At 43.4% G+C, this 19,543-nt stretch overlaps 2 protein-coding genes across 6 annotated transcripts; one reads left to right on the plus strand and one right to left on the minus strand.

Moving 5' to 3' along the window:
• Positions 1 to 36: 36 nt before the first annotated feature.
• si:ch73-43g23.1 lies at positions 37 to 9,608 on the minus strand. 2 transcript variants are annotated; one of them, XM_034232676.1, is made up of 2 exons: positions 9,250 to 9,608; positions 37 to 8,689 (listed from the first exon to the last, which is right to left on the minus strand). In XM_034232676.1, the coding sequence occupies exon 2, from the start codon at positions 8,613 to 8,615 to the stop codon at positions 540 to 542; it is 8,076 nt and encodes a 2,691-aa protein (XP_034088567.1). In that variant the 5' UTR covers positions 8,616 to 8,689; positions 9,250 to 9,608; the 3' UTR covers positions 37 to 539. The 2 variants fall into 2 exon arrangements, with proteins under 2 accessions (XP_034088567.1, XP_034088566.1); XM_034232675.1 differs by having other exon boundaries at positions 37 to 8,694.
• A 2,429-nt stretch (positions 9,609 to 12,037) lies between these two features.
• Positions 12,038 to 18,727, plus strand: rmnd5b (required for meiotic nuclear division 5 homolog B). 4 transcript variants are annotated; one of them, XM_034232637.1, is made up of 11 exons: positions 12,038 to 12,138; positions 13,390 to 13,563; positions 13,976 to 14,118; positions 14,200 to 14,337; positions 14,501 to 14,601; positions 14,861 to 15,027; positions 15,511 to 15,534; positions 15,627 to 15,792; positions 15,893 to 15,995; positions 16,085 to 16,239; positions 16,766 to 18,727. In XM_034232637.1, the coding sequence occupies exons 2-11, from the start codon at positions 13,425 to 13,427 to the stop codon at positions 16,827 to 16,829; spliced, it is 1,200 nt and encodes a 399-aa protein (XP_034088528.1). In that variant the 5' UTR covers positions 12,038 to 12,138; positions 13,390 to 13,424; the 3' UTR covers positions 16,830 to 18,727. The 4 variants fall into 4 exon arrangements, with proteins under 4 accessions (XP_034088528.1, XP_034088527.1, XP_034088531.1 ...); XM_034232636.1 differs by having other exon boundaries at positions 12,089 to 12,182; XM_034232639.1 differs by lacking the exon at positions 12,038 to 12,138 and adding an exon at positions 12,299 to 12,489.
• Positions 18,728 to 19,543: the final 816 nt, after the last annotated feature.

Raw genomic sequence — 19,543 nt, forward strand, 5'->3', positions numbered from 1 at the left:
ATGAAGGAATAGAAAGAAATCAATAAAAAAGTGTCATAGCATTTCTTATGTGACAACATTTATTGGCATTTTCATTGCAGACATCAGGTGCACAAACTCAATCATCCAAAAAACATAATAACAACATAAATATTAGGTTCTTTTAAAACAGTTTTTTTAGATGTTTCTGTTAAAGATAACGGTACATCAGTTAACAAAATGATGTGTAGTGCCATTGCATTACCAGTGATGTTATGTATCAAAAGTGACAAAAAGTGTAAATATCATTTTAAATGTAGGTAATAATCTTGAGAACACCTCATAGAAAAGGCTAACTTTCTTGTTTTCAAAACTATAAACTCAAGAATGATATATATTGTGCAATTCAAACAGCCTAGCACAGAACAAGCAGCAGCAAATACACAACAACAAAATAATTAATATCTTCAGTTGCAATGTGAAAACTCAAATAACATTACAGGCTAACATTAGACACCCCCCTTTATACACTGTGTATTTAAAACCAACAGGCTCCAGGAAGGCGGCCTCTGTCCTCTATTTCAGGACCTTTTCCCTCCTGTTGGGGGTAGGTTGGGGGGATGTTTGTGGTAATAGTCTGGTGGGGTGGTATTGGGACTTGCATTCATCCCTGTGGGGACATAATACATACTCTCCAGGTAGCTCTGGTCTAGTGGTGGATTGTTCTGGGGCTCTGGCTTGGGCCCCTGGCCGGAGGGATTTCTGTAGCTGACCCCAAGCCCCCCTGGGTGCATTGTTGATGCAGCTTCAGGATATCGGGGAGGCTGAGGCTGTGTCTGGGGGTGGGCTTGGGGAGGAGGAGCTGCATAGGGCATGTACTGCGGAGCAGGAGCATACATGTTGGGGTTGTGGATAGATGTGTAGGGGGCTGCTGAAGGGGGGTACAAGCCTGAATGTGACATTGCTTGCTGCGGGATGAGCACTTCCACATATTGGCCAGTCTCAGGGTCAAACAACATTTTCCTTAGCGGCTGTACAGGCACTTCAATGTAAAAATACTTCCCTGTCTCAGGATCTAGGAGCACTCTTCGAGGGGTCTGTCCATAGCTACTCTCTGAGTATAAACTGGAGCTGTCACCCCCATATTCAGACCCATATGGCCCCAGACTTTGATTGCCACACATGTACTGGGGATCCATTGGAGGAAGGCCAGGAGAGTGGTTGTGGCCAGGATCACTGTAAGGAGCCCCAGCCATGCCAGGTGGCTGTTGCTGAGGGGATCTGTGTACAGGGGGTCTTCGAGGGTCAATATGCTGGGTGGGCACAGCAGGGCAGGTCTGCATAAGTGATGGATGGGGTGGGCAAGGAGGAGGCTGGAGGAGAGGCTGGTACATGGTGGGGGGCTGGCTTGGACCAAAGGAACTTGCTTTAGGAGAGCCGCGCTGGTAGCTCATCTGCTGAGGGTCAGGTCTGCACTGATGGGGACGGGGCGGAGGCTGAGCCACTTGGTAAGGTAGTGCCTGGCCTGGAGAGTGTGGAGCAGCTGGAGGAGTGTGGGTATGGGGGCTGTGGTGATGGTGAGAAGAGGTGAGACCAGGGTGGGAAGGGCAGCCAGCTGTGCAGGAGCAGGGAGGGGGGCGGGAGGCGGGCTGATAGCGATTTGACTTCTTTGCTGTCAGATCTGGAAGCAAGAGGGGACTGAAGCTCTCTCTTTCATCGTAGCTTGGCGGGTCATCTGAGGCATAAAAACGCAGGTCATCTGTCCATTGGGAGCGCTCTCTGGACAGCGATCTGCGGTACGGCTGGTGCATGTATCCTGGCACTTGTGTTGAACCAGCAGCGGGATATTTTGTATTGTTTGAAGTTACTGGCATAGATTGTTCATTAGAGTATGCCGTCCTGGGATACTGGGGTTGGCTTTCTGGCTCCATAACAGCTGGCTGTGTTGGCTGGTTGGCTCCAGCTGAGTCACGGACATTGACAGGGTTAACTTGTGGGTCAGACACTGGACCTGGACCTGAGGTTAAAACTGGCCCTGTGGCTGATATTGGAGCTGTAGCAAATGTTGTCGCTCTTTGCGTATATCTAGAGTTCTGAGGCAATACCCCTGGCTTTTGCTGCTGACCTTTGACGTTGGATGCCTCTGTCTCGGATATGGTTGTTGACGGGGTTGAGGGATTGGAGATGGTGGTTGCTGTTGCTTTGCAAGGTGGAGGTTTGAGACTGGAAACTGTAGACACAGCAAGTTTTCTCGAATAGTTTGATGTTGATGTTGAGTCATTGGATATCTTTCTATAGATTGTTGGTGAGGACACAACAATTATTTGAGGCCTCTCCTCGCCATATGGGTTGACAGTAGAGGTTGTTACTGATGGTCTCTGTGCTTGATTTGGCATTGCTCCTAAATCTGCAGGTATAAACTTGCAGCTTGGTTTTGGAGGCACCACTGGCTTTTGAGATTTTTTAGCTATAGATTTAACTTCAATGGCTTGAGGCCTGCTGTTTCCTGTAGAGTTTGTGGGCGTCTCTTGTTTCTGTGTTTCTTTAGACAGGGACTTAACCTCAATTGGTTGCGGTCTAAATCTTCTTACTCCAGGTGACCTTGGGGGGAAAGTTGGATCTTGTCTTTTCACTGCTTCAAAATCTCCATGTTCCTTTGCTTTGGCGGGAGATGTTTGCTCCTGCATATTCCTCAATGAAGGTGCAGTATTTTGCTTTGCAGTGTCTTTCACTATAGGCTTACTGCTTATTATCTCATTTTCTCTGGTTCTTGTAATTGTGTCTGTGTTGTCAGATTCTACTGAGGGCCCAGATGTGGTTGATGAGGAGGAGAACGTCCTCTCTCTATGAGACTCGATCCGACCACCATCTGAAGGAGAGGTGGTCTGAAGAGGGACCTCTAGGCTGTTCACATGCTTACACGGAACCCCTTTATCTCCAGGTGCATTCTGGTTGTCACCCACCACTGCTCCAATGTCAGCATGGAAGCCTTTTTCCTTTAATAACATGGAAACTGAGTGCCCACTGCTACCTGTGTTAGCGGGCCCAGGTGAAAGTGAAGCAGCTGGGGCTTGGAGCAGCGTGGGCTTCTCTTCCCCAGCTGGAGATGCAGATGTTTTGGTTTGGCTGGATCCATCCCTTATTAATACTACAGCAGTGGAAACCTCTCTCTCCTTACTGGCCATTTTGGGGAGGCTCCTGAGCATGGGAGGTTTCCTGTCTGTTCTAACCATCGCAGGTTTGTTCTCATCCCCTTCCACTTTATGGATTTGTGTCATAGTCTCTTGTGTTTCTTCTGCCATGTTTGGACCATGTTGACATGGCTTTGCAATTACTTTATTTTCTGTGGTGTACATTGTTGTGTTAGCATTCGAAGGGGATTGTCTGCTTACCTTTGTGATGAGCTCTTGAGAAGCATCTGGTTTGTCACATTGATTCTCTGAGTCGTCCTTGCCACATGGTATTTTATGTCTGCCTTCTTTCCAGCAAACAGCTTTGTATTGTATTTGCATCGGCTGTGGACGAGCGAGAGGGCTTCCTTTCCTCTGAAGAGGTGGAGATAAGGTTGGCAGCTTTAGATCTTTTGCGTCCTCTTTCTGTTCCTCCGTCCTCTTCCCCGTATTTATCTCCTCTCTTGCCTCTCTCTCTCTCTGTGTAACTATCGCTTCCCTCCTGTCCTCTTTAATTTGTTCCTTTCTTTCCTCATTTAAAATGTCCATCCTTTCCTCATCCCCATGTGATGGCAATACAGCACTAGTTGCCTTGAAGGAAAGGTTATATGTATTTTTTACAAGCCGCCTCACATCTCTAACTTTGTGAATGGGGACCTTAACTTTATTAATCCCATTGTCTTCTTCCTCTTCTGATTTCTTATCTACACTAGTGTCTAGACTACCCTCTTTTATATCTGGGGAAGAAGCCCAAGGTCTGATGTCTGCCTCAGGTGTGAGACAGACATTAAGGGAGGTTTTCTTTTTTTCCACGGCTTTGAGTGTAATCTCCTGTGTTTGTGACATGTAGGAGCTCTTGGCAGCCTGTTGAAGTTGTGTATGGTCCTCTTTGTTTATACATTCCTGGTCTCTGTTTGTCACCCTGGCCTGCGTGCTGCTGGCTCCAGTGGCAGAATGAGCTACTGTTTCACCATCCTCCGTCCCGTCCCATGTTTTACTTTCATCGGCTCGTCTCACTCCAGTTCTTGACTGCAATGGCACTTTCAATTCTGATCTTATTTCAGATTTCAGTGAGGTTGGATTCCTGCTTTGAGAATCAGCATCTTCACTCTCAGAATGTGAAAAGTTAACACTTCGACTGCTGCTGGATGAACTTGGCCTGTTACTCGATCTCCCTCCAAAGTTTTGTGTTGGTTTAGCTCTATCCTCTGTGTTTGGTTCTCTTCTCACAGGAGGACCCTCAGATATATACTCTGATTGAAGACTGGAACTCAGATTAGGTTTTGGGGACTCTTTGAGTGGTGCCACTGCACATTCTGTTGCTGGGTTATTTACCTCAAAAGCAGGGCTTTCTTCTTCTCCTGCCTGCTCATCAGAAACACTCTGCATCTTCTTGGATAACACACTTTTGATAAGACAAGTGGCTATCTTGGTTTTGGTGAATGTTTCATCCAGAGACGCAGATTTCTTGAGTTTGGATCTTCTGTCATTTTGTTGAGTGGGCTCAGGGCTTGGCTCAGAAGGGTAGCATTCTTGCATTGCTGCTGGTGTACTGTGTTGTCTAATGAATGTCTCTCTGGAATGACCCTCTAGAGAGGGGCTTTCCACCATCCCTGGTAACACAGGACTGCTATTTGCACTGCTCTCATCCTGCTTCCCTTCTGCATTATTCCTTTTCTTCAGCTGGATCTGTCTCTTTGGCACTCCCCTTCTCACCCTCCTGGAGTCCTGTCTTTCCACGGCCACATCTACACACTCATAGTTACCGATCTCAGAGTGCCTTGACTGATTGAGGCCCTCTGTGTAGTATGCAGATGGTTGTTGCAGAAAGAGTTCTTCGTTGTCCAGCTTGGGAGCAGAACCCCTGAAGTCAGCATATGCCGGCCAGGAGGAATTGACCCCAGCTGGGCTCTCCTGTGTGGACGGTTGAGAAATGTTGGTGGATGAACGGTGGCTAGAGTTGTACATGTCAAGGTAATCCATCTCAGAGCTTGACAGGCTGCTGAAAGCCAAGTCTGAAATCCACTTCACCTCATCGTCTGCATCATCAAGCTCACTTCCCATACTGGAGCTGGAACTACATCCGGGCCTGTTTGCAGCCCTGCGTCCTGGAACACTGTTCTTGTTGTGGGGTGCTGAAGGTTGAAGGCGTCTGCTGGCACCACCACCCCTGGTGTCTTGTTGGGAGGAAAGTCTGAGCAGACTCTGTTGTTGCTGTAGCTGTCTGGTTGCAAGCAAGCTCTCTGAATAGGAATGCACTGTTGGCAGTCCCTGACGAGTCTCTCTGCTTGTGGGAGCTGCGCTGCGACTCGCAGGCCCTTTTCTATTCCTGGCATTGAATGACAGCTCAACCTGTTCCCCTCTGTAACTGGCGTCCCCCTGCCAACCCTTCCCCATTTCAGGAACCAGCTCCTCCCTCTTTTTCCTCTCTCTTTCCATCTCTCTATCCATTTGCCTCTCCCTTTCTAACTCCCTATCGTCCTCCAGCTGCATTTCCCTCTCCCTCTCCATCTCCAATTGCCTTCCTTGGCTGACCCAGTGAGCCTGGCTATTATTGTCAACATGGGCAGTATTGGGGCTTTCCCTATTTGTCACCGCTTTCTTTAAATTACCACTTGGTGAAGATGCTACAGCCTGAGAGGGGCTATGGCTTCTGTTCTGCCACTGTCTGTATGGTTTCTCAGGGGCTATAATATGGACAGGTGTAAACCTGGTAATTGGCGGAGATGGAGTCCGCCTTCTGTTTATATGGTGGGCCATGTCTTCTGTTATCCTCTCTCTGTTTTCACGTCCAACTTTGGTTGACAGCCCTCTTCTCGCAGCCTCAGGTGTACAAGATGATTTTATTGAGCAGCTGCTTTCAGAAGTTGGGGAATAAGTATTGAATTGAGGCTGTGAGTTTTCCAGTCTCTGTACAGGTGAGTTGGATGAAGCCCTGTAGACAAGGGGAATACTTGGACTCCCAGTTTTAGAGACTAGAAGATTAGGGGAGGGACACTTGATTTCAGTGGGGGGATTGATAAAAGTGACTTCTTTCTGAACTAAGCTGGGGCTAATGGTTCGTTTTTCCTCAGGAAAAGAAGCTAAACCTGAGTTTTCCTGAAGGTTATCTTCTTTTGGTGTTGCCTCTCTCTCAGTGCTTTGTTTTTTCAGTGAACTATCTACCTTTTCCTCAGCTAAGAAAGGTGAAGGGGATAAAGTTGACTGCACTGGCGAACTGCTTTTGATTTCAGCTACAACTGATATGTCTCCCCTTTCTAATTCAAATAAGGGTGACACACTCTTGTTTTCCAAATGTGTGGGATATTGTGTTATAATATCAACCGATGTGGTATTCTCCTCAACCTCAGGTTTATTTCTTAGAGGAGGAGTAGGTAGTGTGCAGTGAGGGCTACCCCCAGTGGAGAGGGTTGCTGGTGAATGCTCAGGAGATAGGACAGCAGGTGATGGATCTCTACTTCTATGCTGAGATGAGGAACTTTGAGACTTGTCCGATGAAGCAGTAGGATATCTTGGCTCAGGGGAGGGAGTGTGATGTTTTGGCTGAGGTGAAGGTGTTAGATACCTGGGTTGGTTTGACAACGTTTTTTCAGGCTGCAGGACAGAGTTTGTGAGGGCCAATTTGTGAGGGGAGCCTCTTGGTGTACCAGTGGACTCTGCTATACTGCTCTGAATACTGTTTCTGCTTGGGGTAGGGCTCTTTACTTCAGGGTACTCAAGTGTCCTATCAGGCTCAGGGGTGGAGAGGCCAAAGAGTTCAGCAAATGGGGAAGTGTCCCTGTCCTCTGGCTGGACAACAGAGTAAGAAATCCCTGTGATATGAGGGGACGAAGTGCCACTTGTTGGTGAGGCAGAGTCAGGGTGAAGCTCTAGGAAAGGAGACGTAAATGTTGTCTCCGCCTCAGAAGGCCACTCTCTCCTACTGACCTCAGGTGAGGATGCTGTAATCCTGATTTCAGGTGAAGGAGCAGTGTCTCTGTGCTCAATGGGAGAGTTGTTGCTTTTAACTTCCGGTGATGGAGATAAACTATGACTTACCACAGGTGAAGACACCTGGGTACTGCTTTCAGAATGTCTTGAAATGTGCTCTATTTTATGTGAGAGGCTGGGAGACGGAGTTCTTGTCCCAGAAGAAGCTACACTGAGCAGTCCAGGAGAGGGAGCTATGTGTCTTAATTCAGGTGAGACACTGTTCTCCACAATTTCAGGAGATGTTGATATTGAAATTACAGGTGATGGCGGTGTGTATTGTGGGCCAGGTGAAGACACAGTACTTACAATTTCAGGAGTAAACTTTGTATCTTGGCTCTCAGGAGTAGTCACAGTGTCTCTTTCTGGAGGAGAAGGATCTGAGATCAGCTCAGGGGTGTAGGGAGATTCTTCAATATCGGGTGTGGAGCCTCTGCTGAGGAGATCAGGTAGGGATACCCTCCCTCTTAGCTCAGAAAAAGGTGATGAGGCTTGAGTCTCAGGGGAGTAAGGTCTATTATTCAGCTCAGGAGAGGCCAGTGTTTCTCTAGACTGGGATAATAACTCTCTACTACTGGATGAATGTAAAGGAGATGAAAGCGTGGCTCGAGTTTCAAAAGCAGATTCTGTCAAATCTTGAAAAAAATCTTTGGATGTAGGCTCAGGTGAGGGACTGCTGTGTTGATTATAGTAAATATTCCTTGACTCTGGAGAGCCTTGTGCTGCTCTCAACCCAGTTAACGGTTGTGTGCTCACTGATTCAGAGGGGGAAGAGCTGACACAGTTCAGAGGTTCAGAGGAGGGACTGTTATGTCTATCTTTGACAGTTGGAGTGGTTGTCCTTGGTTCAGATTCTCTAGCACCAGGGGAGGAGGGTGAACATCTCTTTTCAACTGGGGAAGAAGACAAGGATAATGCTCGTCCTTCTGTACTGAGGGTATAGGGGCTGTTTTGTCCAGAAGAGGGGGTCCTCTCACCACTATTTAGGACTTCAGGTAATGGGCAATCTGTACTAAACTGAAGTGCTGGAGATTTGCTTTCTGTTTCTAAATTTGGGCCACTTTTCTCCGAAACGTCTGAATGTCCTGAGCTTATTTTCTGACCCTCGAACCGGCTGCTCTCTGAAGACTCGCCCTGCAACAAGGGGCTGTTAAACCTTTCTCTTGAATCTTCAAAGCCCTCCTCTCCTTCACTAGAGCCCGGTGCAGTGTGGTAGGAGCCTGAGTCGTTCAGATCATCCACCAGAGGTGATGCAGCAGCTGTCCCGTCCACCTCCCTTTGGGAAATGATAAAAGCTCCTGCAGCAGGGCTGCTTGAGAGGGAGGCTGACTCACAGTCGTCTCCAAATATGTCACAAAGGCAGGTTGTCTCTGAAATGGCACTGCGCTGAGGGACGTTGATGATGTCAAAGATTTCAACGTGGTTTGGGGTGCCGTCACGATGACACAGGGAAAAGTTACGATGGGGTGCACTGCGCAGGAAGGAGTAGCTATCCCCCTTTAGAGTCCAGCTGTCCATTGCTCGTCCACAAACTCCAAATTCTCACTGCGGCCAGTCCAGTTTGCTCCTCTTGCCTGCTCTGGGCTCTGTTCCTGGACTGGAAATAAGATATGGTAACCTGGAGGGTGTGTAGCTCATTCATTTATATCACCAGTTACACTGTTGAAAATCAATGAGTGGCAAAAGCCTATTTATAGGAAATATAGAGACTAAACTGTGCATTTCTCCTGTTTGTTACCTTGCAAACAGCACATTTAGATTAAATAATTAATAAATAAATGTTCTGAGAATATTAGCATTTCAAACTTTCAAAAGGGATCAGGACAAAAATATAACACTGTCATGATGCCCTTAAAAGCACTATTGAAATGATCACAACAACACAATACAAAAACTCGCTTTAAGTTTTCCAAAACATTCAGTTAATACCAGAAAGTATGTGTATCTTTACATGTGGTTAAACATTAACAAGATTTCATCAATACATTATATTTGATGTGAAACTTTTTTTGAATTACATTTTTCCACATACAGTAAGTGGAAAATTAGCTCTGCCAAATACATGCCCTTTCTCTAAACTCTTCACATGGCTTTGTGTAGGACTGACTGCTCCGCATGCAAGGGGAGAAAGACGAAATGATTGGTACTGTACCTTGGCCAGTGATGAGGCTTTCCCGAGGGCATGGAGTTCCTCTGTGTTGCAATATCTGCCCCTCATCCACAAAACCCTTTCTCAAAATCAAAAGCACATTCCACGTTTACGAGACCACTGTGTGCATGGTGAATCCAGGACAGAGCGGCTCGTACAGTCCAGTCTGGCAGAGCCAGTCTGGCTAGACAAGCTCAGAATGTAAAAGACACTGCCATCAGACTTGAATAGAAAAAGCAAAGAGGGGCATCTCGCTCAGACCCATCCTCTAATGCTTCCATCTCTATTTCTGCCCCTCCCCTGTCCCCTCTTAGCCGACATCGGGGACATTTTTTATAGTGTCCAACCTGGATCTCTTTTCTTTTCCAAGCTGGGGTTTGGTTGGACATTGGCTTTCCTGTGTGACCTGGGCTAGGGGGCGGCGCTGGGGGTGGGTGGGTTTATAGTTAGCAGCAGGTGCTGATCCAGCCAGGACGGATGAGTGTGCCTGGAATCTGACACTTACAGCCAGATCAGTCACAGGGCTCCTCTATATATAAACCCATACTATCAGGGCCAGATAGCCATAGCTTCAGCCTGGGAATGCTGGAGGGGAAAGAAAGGGGGAAAACAAACCTCGAAGTACAGCCCACACAATGTCCACATAACCTCTGCTTATGAGATTATGCTTAAAATTGAAGGTGTTTTTAATGTTTTATGTTTTTGTGTGTCTCTGTGTGTGCATGTGTGTGTGTGAATAGTACTGTAATGTGTAGCTGGGATACAACAGGACAGGTCAAAGGTTAACATAGACCACCCAACTTTGACAGCTCACATGCAGAACTCCTGTGCAACAACACTTGTTAAGGTACTCTCACAATGATGTAGTTCATGTTTTTCCTTTTCATATCTGGATTTCTATGTTCCAGGAATCACTTCAGCCAATTAAAATGTAAGTTTCAGGCTCACTGTAAAGCTTTTCTGTCACTCACTACCAAATATTTGATCAAAGGGGATCATGTTATTCTACTGTACTCATTGCTACAGAAGCCATACCTTCTTAGCAACAGTCTGGGTGTCTGTGTGTCTGGGTCTGGGTGTCTGTAGGGAGTTTCGATAAGCCTTCTGTCCCTAACCTAATTCATCATGAGATTATACCATTCATTCTCAGTCATTAAGTCATTCAGGGCAAGCCAATGGAAAACCTTTAATTACATCCTCCCTGACTAAATATTGCATAAAACTTAGAATGAGGGTCCATTATATATTTTGTACACATTATTAATGTTCCTATAGCCAAACTAATCACTGAGTCCCTGACCTTGGTGGAGTGTACTCTACTCATAGAGCTTTTCAACCGATATATCTTTTTTTGCATCATTCATTTTGTATTAACTCTATTATTTTTAATAGACTAATGTTTATAGACTCTAGATTACCTTACAGGTATATCCTGTAAATTATTTCATATTTCATTAGAGGCTCTAATGGCATGACAAACATGAATCATGATCCCTCTGAACTCTTCACATGCACTAAAAAGAGGTTGGATCTACATCTCATACAGTAAACTGACGTACACTATTTCATTATGCGTCATACAAAAACAGATAATACTGGAATGACACAGAGTGAATGTGTAAAACTTGATCGTTCAGAACAATAACGTTTTTAAAGGTTAGACAGGACACCATGCAACATGTGAGTGTGGAGTGAGATAGTGTGATCTAGAGTGCATTGAAGTGTTGATATAATTGAAACTCTGAGGTTATGGCAGCACTGTAGACAGCAGGAGGACTCAGAGGGAAAGAATGATGAGCACCTGAGTTATGGGAGCTTTAGTCTATACATCACTGATAGATTAGTCACACCAGCCCACTCAAGTCCAAAGACCTTACCCACCCTCAGCAATGCAACACACTGTTAAGCAATGCGTAAACAATATGATGTGTGGGTATCTATAAGCAATCTTACAAGAAGCTTCTAAATGAAGGGGGATTGGCTGGGGAGAGGTTGATGTTAATCCACATATTGAGCAAATCTCAAATGCAGTCTGGTACAGCAAATCCTGTCGAAAGATAAATACAACTGACTTAATTTCTAAATTCATTCATGCTACTTTTCCCGGTTGTGTGATATGATACTAAACAAACAAAGGTTCAGTCTCATGATTATTATAATGTAGGTGCTATATCAATGACAGTAAGAATGTAAACACAAAATCACATTTCAAATCTGTCTTTTTTAAACTGACCTAGTTAGTCAAGCTCTATACAAGCCGCTAATATTCAGTGGTGGTATGACACTTGATTTGACTTCCTATCTAATATGATAAGCTACATGGATAATTATGAGATTTGGACACATAATAATATATTTGAGGGTGACACCAACTGTAAGGGAATTTCTCACTTTGTACATAATTGATCGGAAAAAAACGAGGAGCAGATTAATCTATAATGAAAAAAAGGATGTTTACATTTTATCACATTCGTGATAAGCACTAAGTACTCGTGGTATACTATCAGATATAATCAAATAACATCAGATACGGCTTACAAGTTATTTTTGTGGATGAAGATTTTAGATACATAACATAATATGATTGAAAAATATAATGCATTGCTACCATTAACTCATATTTCAAATTAGAGCTACTTTGACCAGCTATAACATTCAAATTAAATACGTTACGTGATGATGCATAAACTCCTTTCTCTGCAGACCTTGAAAGTATTAGTTGTGACAGCTTGATGTGCATGAGGAAAGTCATATAGTGAAACTTATTTTTGTACGCTACTGTTTGCTTGATGTCGCAGAGAAAAGGACTTTTATTGTGAAATGTCCAGTTTATGCAGAATGCGACACAGGAAGATCCGCATTACAACTGCTGGTGAAGTGTTGCCATAACAGGCAAGTGGCTAACGCTAATGTTTGCTAACTAATTAGCAGGATAGGTGAGTGGCTTTTATTCAGACACATCATATCATTTTGTTCAAAGGCGGTAGATGTTTTAAGAGATCGGATAGTACACAATGTTGTAGACAAGCGGGTTGTCATTCTCTCCTGAAATAAGTTGGGCCTTGTCAGTCAGCAGCGGGCTAGCATCAACTAGCTGTTTAGCTGCTAGCAATGGCGAGCTTTTGTAGCTAGCCAGCCACCGTTTGTTTATGTTAGCTCTGCGGCAGCCTTCTTTTCTTATTTACCGCATCTCATCAAAATACTTGGTTGGAAACGTGTGACACTTTGCGTAAATCATTGTTAGTGAGTATTACAAATGTGAAATGTTATGTTGGTGTTAAAATAGGAAATATAACTTGCGTTTATGTTGGTTAGCTCTATGACGTGAACTGCTAGGTGGACATTTTCTATATTCAGCTTATAAACAGTGAGCTACAGCAAAGCTACACCTATCGGGGATTTTCTCTAATAGGAAGGTACATCTATCTGAATGCAGACGAGATTCCCAAAAGTAATGGCTGATAAACACTGTCTTTATAGGATTAAATGACACTTTAGTGTGGTTGAGACGCTAGTGACTGACGTTAGTAAACACCAGGCCGCAGAGTACACAGTGTGCCTGTATTTAACATTTTTAAGGCCTTGCTAGTTGTTAGCAGAGTTATACCAGGCAACACTTTTAATGAGGGCAGTATTGGGACGATTCGCATCTATCTCCTGATAATAAATAATATCTGGTGCCTACCAATTGTCGAATTTATATTTAAAACCTTTTAGTGTCAAGAGACAGCTGTGAGAAAATCATGGTGTTGTCAGTATGATCAGGTCTGTCAAATACTACAGGCAACTGGTTTGTTACATTGAACTTTTGGCAGGATTTTCTTTAAGATTGATTCAATATCATATACATCAGCTGGGATATTCTTTCACCATTGTCATGTCTGTTGAGCTAGTTTAAAAAACATTGTTGCCAAAACTGTGGACTGACAAGTTTGTTTCTCATCATTAAAGGGTCACGCCCTGGTGTCTTGGTCACAATTCTTTAAAAACATGCTTTAGAAATATTTTTATTTAGACTTGGGCTTTACAAAATTAGTATTCTTTCTTTTTTTTGTGTGTGTAAATGGTCTAATATCTGGACTGGTACTTGCCACTGGCTTGACCTGTTCTTTGCCATTGACCTGTTTTTTCTTTTAAATCTAGGTGTCGTTGTGTGTGTGAGTGTTCCAGTCTGAATTATGGAACAGTGTGCGTGTGTGGAGCGGGAGCTGGAGAAAGTGCTTCATCGCTTCGTGATGTACGGCCACCAGTCGGAGGAGAGGCTAGACGAGCTCCTGCGCAGCGTGTGCGAGATACGAGGACAACTAGTTGCTTTTGGTAAGTAAAACGTTAGCACTATTAACGAAGCACTTTTATACTAATAAAGGACTGGCTTACCTAAAGCCAGTTGAGTAGCACTTGAAATGTTTGGCTCTATGAAACCTGATGTACTTATATGATTCTGTTTTCTTCAAGGTTGTGTCTTCCTGGTCGAATGTACTTATTGTAAGTCGCTTTGGACAAAAGCGTCAGCTAAATGCAATGTAATGTAAAACTGATGAGCACAAGGTGACTGAACACCACAAAGCGATACCATTTAATATTTAAGTGTAACATAGTAATCTTATTCTCATACCTGTTTTAATATCTTTATATATGGATGAAAATAGTGCTTTAATAGTGAGGCTTTTTCCAAGCTCTATTGTTATCGACATGCAGAGTTGAGACTTTTTCTTTTTCTCTTTTGCAGGAGTACAAGATGCAGACCTATCAGTCCTATCTCAGACTATGGCACAGTGTTGTAAGAATATCAAAGAAACAGTGCAGATGCTAGCATCGCGACATAAGGATATCCATGGCAGTGTGTCAAAAGTGGGCAAAGCCATTGACAGGGTAAGGACAGGTAGCAACTTTCTTTAACGTTTTATTTGATTTCTTAAGCATGTACTTAATTTTTGATATTGTTCTCTGCAGAATTTTGATGCAGAGATCAGTGCTGTGGTGGCAGAGACGGTGTGGGACACCCCTGAGAGACAGAAATACCTGAGTGAGACGATTGTGGAGCACCTGTACAGACAAGGGATGCTGAGTGTAGCAGAGGATCTTTGCCAGGTAGGTGCCGAGTGCCTTCAACATGTTTCATGTAAACACAGCCTGAATACAATTAATTTAAGAAAAACCACAAGGCTTCAAATGTACTTTAATCTTTGATTTGTGGCTGGATAATAAATGTAACAATTCTTGATAAGCCACATTTACCCTTGTCTGTTTCTAGGAGTCTGGTGTAGTTATAGATATGAGTATGAAGCAGCCTTTCCTGGAGCTGAACAGAATCCTTGAGGCTCTGAGGATGCAGGACCTCAGGCCGGCACTGGAGTATGTTTTCTTTTTTCTTTTCATTTTGTTCTCTGTCATCTAGGCCTGTCAGGTTACCTACTTTTGTTGCACAATATATTGCTATATAAATACATAGGATTATTCATATTGTTGTCATTTTAAGACTATTTTACCACACTGATATAATGATTATAATAATATTGCAAGAACACCATTTCAAAGAGCTGTTCATTCTATATATCTATATATATATACCTAACATAGTTGACCGTTCTTACCTATGTCTGTGCGTCTTTAGGTGGGCCGTGACAAATCGGCAGCGTCTCCTGGACCTGAACAGCAGTCTAGAGTTCAAGCTGCACCGCCTGTACTTCATCAGCCTGCTCAGTGGAGGAATCGGCAACCAAATGGAGGCCCTGCAGTATGCTCGGCACTTCCAGCCCTTCGCCTCCCAGCACCAGAGAGGTACACAGCATGCCTCGGCGTCTAATGCTGCTCGTTTAGCTGATCTGCTCAATCATCGTTGTGACATTCCTGGCAAAAACGTACAATGATGCTCAACTTGATTTGTATTTCACAGTTTTTGTAAAAAGGGACATATTATGTTAACATGCTTTTAATGTAAAAAAAACACTTCATAATTGTTTTTAAATAAAGTTTTTGCACCTGCTCTGATTTGCTTGCAAGGGTAATTGCAAATGTAGTTCTCAAGCCGCTGTTGGAGATATTCAGTTGGGGGGTGCTATATTGTAATGAGCCTGCATGTGACATAGACAGTGGCGCCAAATTTGAGCTTGTTTAATCCAACATTTTTCAAAAAGAAGCCGCTCACAAAAAAATGAACCAATTGTCTAATTTCACAGTTTTTAGGGTTGAATGCAAAACTGTGTTTCTGATGATATGTCCCTTTTCTAAGATTTAAATGATTTGTGTCTCTGACTCTTTTAGGAAGAGTCCCATCTTCACCTTCAGGCATATATATGATTTCTCTGAGTCTTATCACACAATTCTCTTTTAAACTTTGATTTGATTGTTTATCACACATGTTCTTTGGGTCCCTGCAGACATACAGATCCTGATGGGCAGCCTGGTGTACCTGCGTCATGGCATTGATAACTCTCCGTACCGCAGCCTGCTGGAGACCAATCAGTGGGCCGAGATCTGTAACATCTTCACCAGGGATGCCTGCTCTTTACTGGGCCTCTCTGTAGAGTCTCCTCTCAGTGTTAGGTCAGAAAACCATGAACAACACAAACTCACCAAAATTGATATTAAAAGATTTCAACCACAGTCAGACTTATTAATCTCCGCCATGTCTGTTTCTCTGCAGTTTTGCATCAGGCTGTATGGCCTTGCCTGTGCTGATGAACATCAAGCAGGTGATAGAGCAGAGACAGTGCAGTGGAGTCTGGACGCACAAAGATGAGCTGCCTGTAAGTCCCTCTGAATTTCTAAAGAGCATCTATTGCTCCTTTTCATTCTTATTCACCTTTCAACTGATCACGCCTATCTGCTCCCTTAGATTGAAATTGACCTGGGGAAGAAGTGCTGGTACCACTCTGTGTTCGCCTGCCCAATCCTCAGGCAGCAGACCTCAGAAAGCAACCCCCCCATGAAGCTCATCTGCGGCCACGTCATCTCCAGAGATGCCCTCAACAAACTGACTAACGCTGGGAAGTAAGTCAGCAATACAGCCTGGTTGTTTGATATGTGCGATGTATTATAATGCATGAGATTTGTATAGTGCCTTTCCTAATGCTTAAAGACACTTCACATAAAAACAGAACAGTATTATCTTTGAACAAAGCATTTAACTAATTTGACATGCTTATTTGTGCTGAATAAATTCAAGTCATCAACCAGTGGAAAACATACCAGCACTGTTGCTGTAGATATTGCATTGATATTGAGAGCTATTTTTCTATTATATCTGAAAATCCTATTATAACTGAAAAGAGAACATGAACGATTACTTGTATTTTGTTTGCAGTTAAAACGTAAACTCAGTGGGGCTCTGACATACTGTGGTGACATGAATGGAAACCAATGGCTTTCTTTAAATTACATTATCAATCAGAAAACGAATAGTTCATTACCCAAAATGGTCAGATACTAGATTTGTGTTTATCAGAGTACACAAGAAGTATCATCCTTTTTAACAAACCACACACTGTAACATCCGGTTCCCGTTTCTCTTCCTCAGGTTGAAATGTCCGTACTGCCCCATGGAGCAGAACCCTTCACATGCCAAGCAGATCTACTTTTGATAGCGCACACTTTCTTCACGAGTAAGGATGACGTTCCCTGGAGCTCTTTGCATTTCCAGGACCATTTGCTCTGGCCCTTTTTTCCTCTGTCCCTGGCCTCTCGGCCTGTTATTGTAAGCATTAAGGTTTTATCCCAGTGCTCCTCTGGACAGCCTTGGACCCCCGTAACCCACCTCGGACCCTTCAACTTTGCGTAGTATACAGAGTCCAGCGGGGATGGTCCGTCTACAACCGGTTGTAAAGTGAGGAGTCTGTCAGTAATGAGACCTCACGAAGAAGCACCTCTGGAAAAGGTTCATTCATTGAAACTCATTTGCAAATGCCTGCAGAGTTATAGGCTTATCTTTTTAAAGTATGTAATACTTTATAGTGTTTGTTTTTCAGCTTTATCGACCGTTTGAGTTGGATGACTGCTTCTTTTTTTCTTTCTCCTTTTTTGTGACGGAAGCAGTTGAATGATAATGAATGGGTACGTGTGGGTAAATGGTATAGATAGGCAGTTTCTGATTTCAGAAGGATAATTAACGTTATTATACACGAGGAAGAAAGGCAGGAAAACAAACCGAGTTGAAGGATATTATTTGCTGGTGGAGGTCTCATGAATGGAACTCTGGATTGTGACCCATTAATCCTCCATAATGTAATAAAGGCCTCACTTAGCTTCAAAGTCACTTTGAGCTGATGTTTCCGTTTGATCAGTAAAACATTTAACTCATCAAAGGTGGAACAGCTTTCTTTTTCTTTTGTTTGCGACTTACAGCACCAGCAAGATTTTCCTCATTGTAGAAGCCATGTGTCTTGTTCTATGTATGTATTTAACAAACAGTGACAAAAAGGAAACAAAAATATATACTACTGTGAAATGTGTTTTGTTTCTATTTTTCATTGCAACCGCCACAACGGCTCATGTAAATTAAACTGAACCGCAACATGCATAATCAACACTACTGCGTAACTCTCAGAACTAGCGACTCTACAGTTCACATCCTGTTGTGCCATCGCCTCACTCTGCCCCACATTGTGTATCCTAAGCTTGCAAGCCATGTGATTTAGAGATGTAAAATGGTGACGGTAGACGTATGGTCTGACTTGCAGTGACTGTAGGCTTGTGATTCAGCTTTACTCTTCGTGGGTGGGGAAGAAGTCCTCTGATCATTGTGGCTGTTGTTTAATATATACTTAGAAAATGCCTCTGCTGCGTAGCTTTTATTTCAGCTGGAGTCAGAATACAAAAACATTAGAATCAATGCATTTCCTCAGGGCTCATTGCAACAGTTCATACCACACCTTGCAGTTAGCATTACAGTTGTACATTAATTTAAGGAGTCTTGAACAAAAATGACACATTTCACTGGTTGGGCTGATAGTTTGGGTGATGTTGGAGTTTGTATATATTATTCAGCTGGGGGGGAAGTGTGTCACGAGGTCCAAGGCATTTGGATATACAATACAGTTTGTTTTAGATGATCAATACTAATAGTGCAAGTTCCCCGTGTCCTCTTGAAAAATGGTGATGTCAACTCGCATCAAAGTGAGGCTAATTAGTTTAGCATCGCACCAGCATAACTCACACTGACAACGCAACATTACACTCATTCAGAGTTTAATATAAATGCTTTTAGCGTTTGGTTTTTATTTGCAAAAGGGTTAGAGCACGTGTTGTGTGGACTTTCACTGAATTTCGTCTTTTTTTTCTTTGGTTGACAATCATTCATAGCTTCTTCGAGTGTTCCTTCAGATAGACGGCTAGCGCTCCGTACCCCTGTCGTATTAATTTTGTTGAATGTTTGCATTTCCTGCTTTCGTGTGTTATGCAACTTTTATTGTAAATATTTATCCTCTAACATGTTTCATATACTTGCATCTGAAATGAAAATAAAAATTTATACTCCAAGTCACATTTGGAGGTGTGTGACTTTGGCATTTGGTGATGGTCCCACACTATGACTCACTGACCATTTTTCTTTATGGTTTTACAGCTGCTCGGCCCTCCGGTCATCCCCACTTGGTGGCGCTCTTGCTGTATTATCCGCACTCAGACTATAAACCCTTTAATTCTATAACATCTAGTTGTTTTCATTTGATCCTGCTTCACAACCAGGAACCATCTTCCCGTTCAGAAATGATACACTAATGTTCCACAATAAGGTGATTTCATCAGATAAACAGCACTGATGGCATTCAGCACTGCAACCCTCCTACAGTGATAACATGAGGTAAGAATCCTTTATCATCCCACTTCAGTAAACCACTCGGAGATGTGTAGTTATATTAAGCCCCAGTTTATATAATAATTTAAATGCCAAAGTAAGGGCCTTGTGAGTCAGCCACAGCTCATAGCTATTCAGATAATGACCCTGTGAAAAAAACAACCAGCATTATGGACTCGCATGTGCTATCTCTTACTTTTCCTATAATTGTATTTATAAACTCACTTATGTAAAGCCATAAACATGAATTTAAGTGTTAAGCTTTCATCTCTGCCAAGATATCCTTAGGCCACTGTTCTAGTTTGCACATTTGATAGTTTCCATAGTAGTGCTTATTTTCATAAGCAAACAGGTCCTCCTATATTTCCATCTCTGCTAACTCTCTCTCCCTTCCGCTGTCTGTCCTGCAGGAGATGGTATGTGAGGGCTGGCTGGGGGAGAGCAGGGAGGACCTAGGGGAGAGGCCTGAGATAAGGATTCAAGGCTCAACCTCTAAAAGCCACA

Source organism: Gymnodraco acuticeps, unplaced genomic scaffold (assembly GCF_902827175.1).
Source record: "Gymnodraco acuticeps unplaced genomic scaffold, fGymAcu1.1, whole genome shotgun sequence".
NCBI classification, from domain to species: Eukaryota; Metazoa; Chordata; class Actinopteri; order Perciformes; family Bathydraconidae; genus Gymnodraco; species Gymnodraco acuticeps.

Coding starts and splice junctions, on each gene's coding strand:
- si:ch73-43g23.1 (XM_034232676.1), bottom strand. CDS start 8,615: ATGGACAGCTGGACTCTAAAGGGGGATAGCTACTCCTTCCTGCGCAGT.
- rmnd5b (XM_034232637.1), top strand. CDS start 13,425: ATGGAACAGTGTGCGTGTGTGGAGCGGGAGCTGGAGAAAGTGCTTCAT. Junction 14,338..14,500: donor TAGCAGAGGATCTTTGCCAG/GTAGGTGCCGAG, acceptor GTCTGTTTCTAG/GAGTCTGGTGTAGTTATAGA. Junction 14,602..14,860: donor GACCTCAGGCCGGCACTGGA/GTATGTTTTCTT, acceptor GTGCGTCTTTAG/GTGGGCCGTGACAAATCGGC.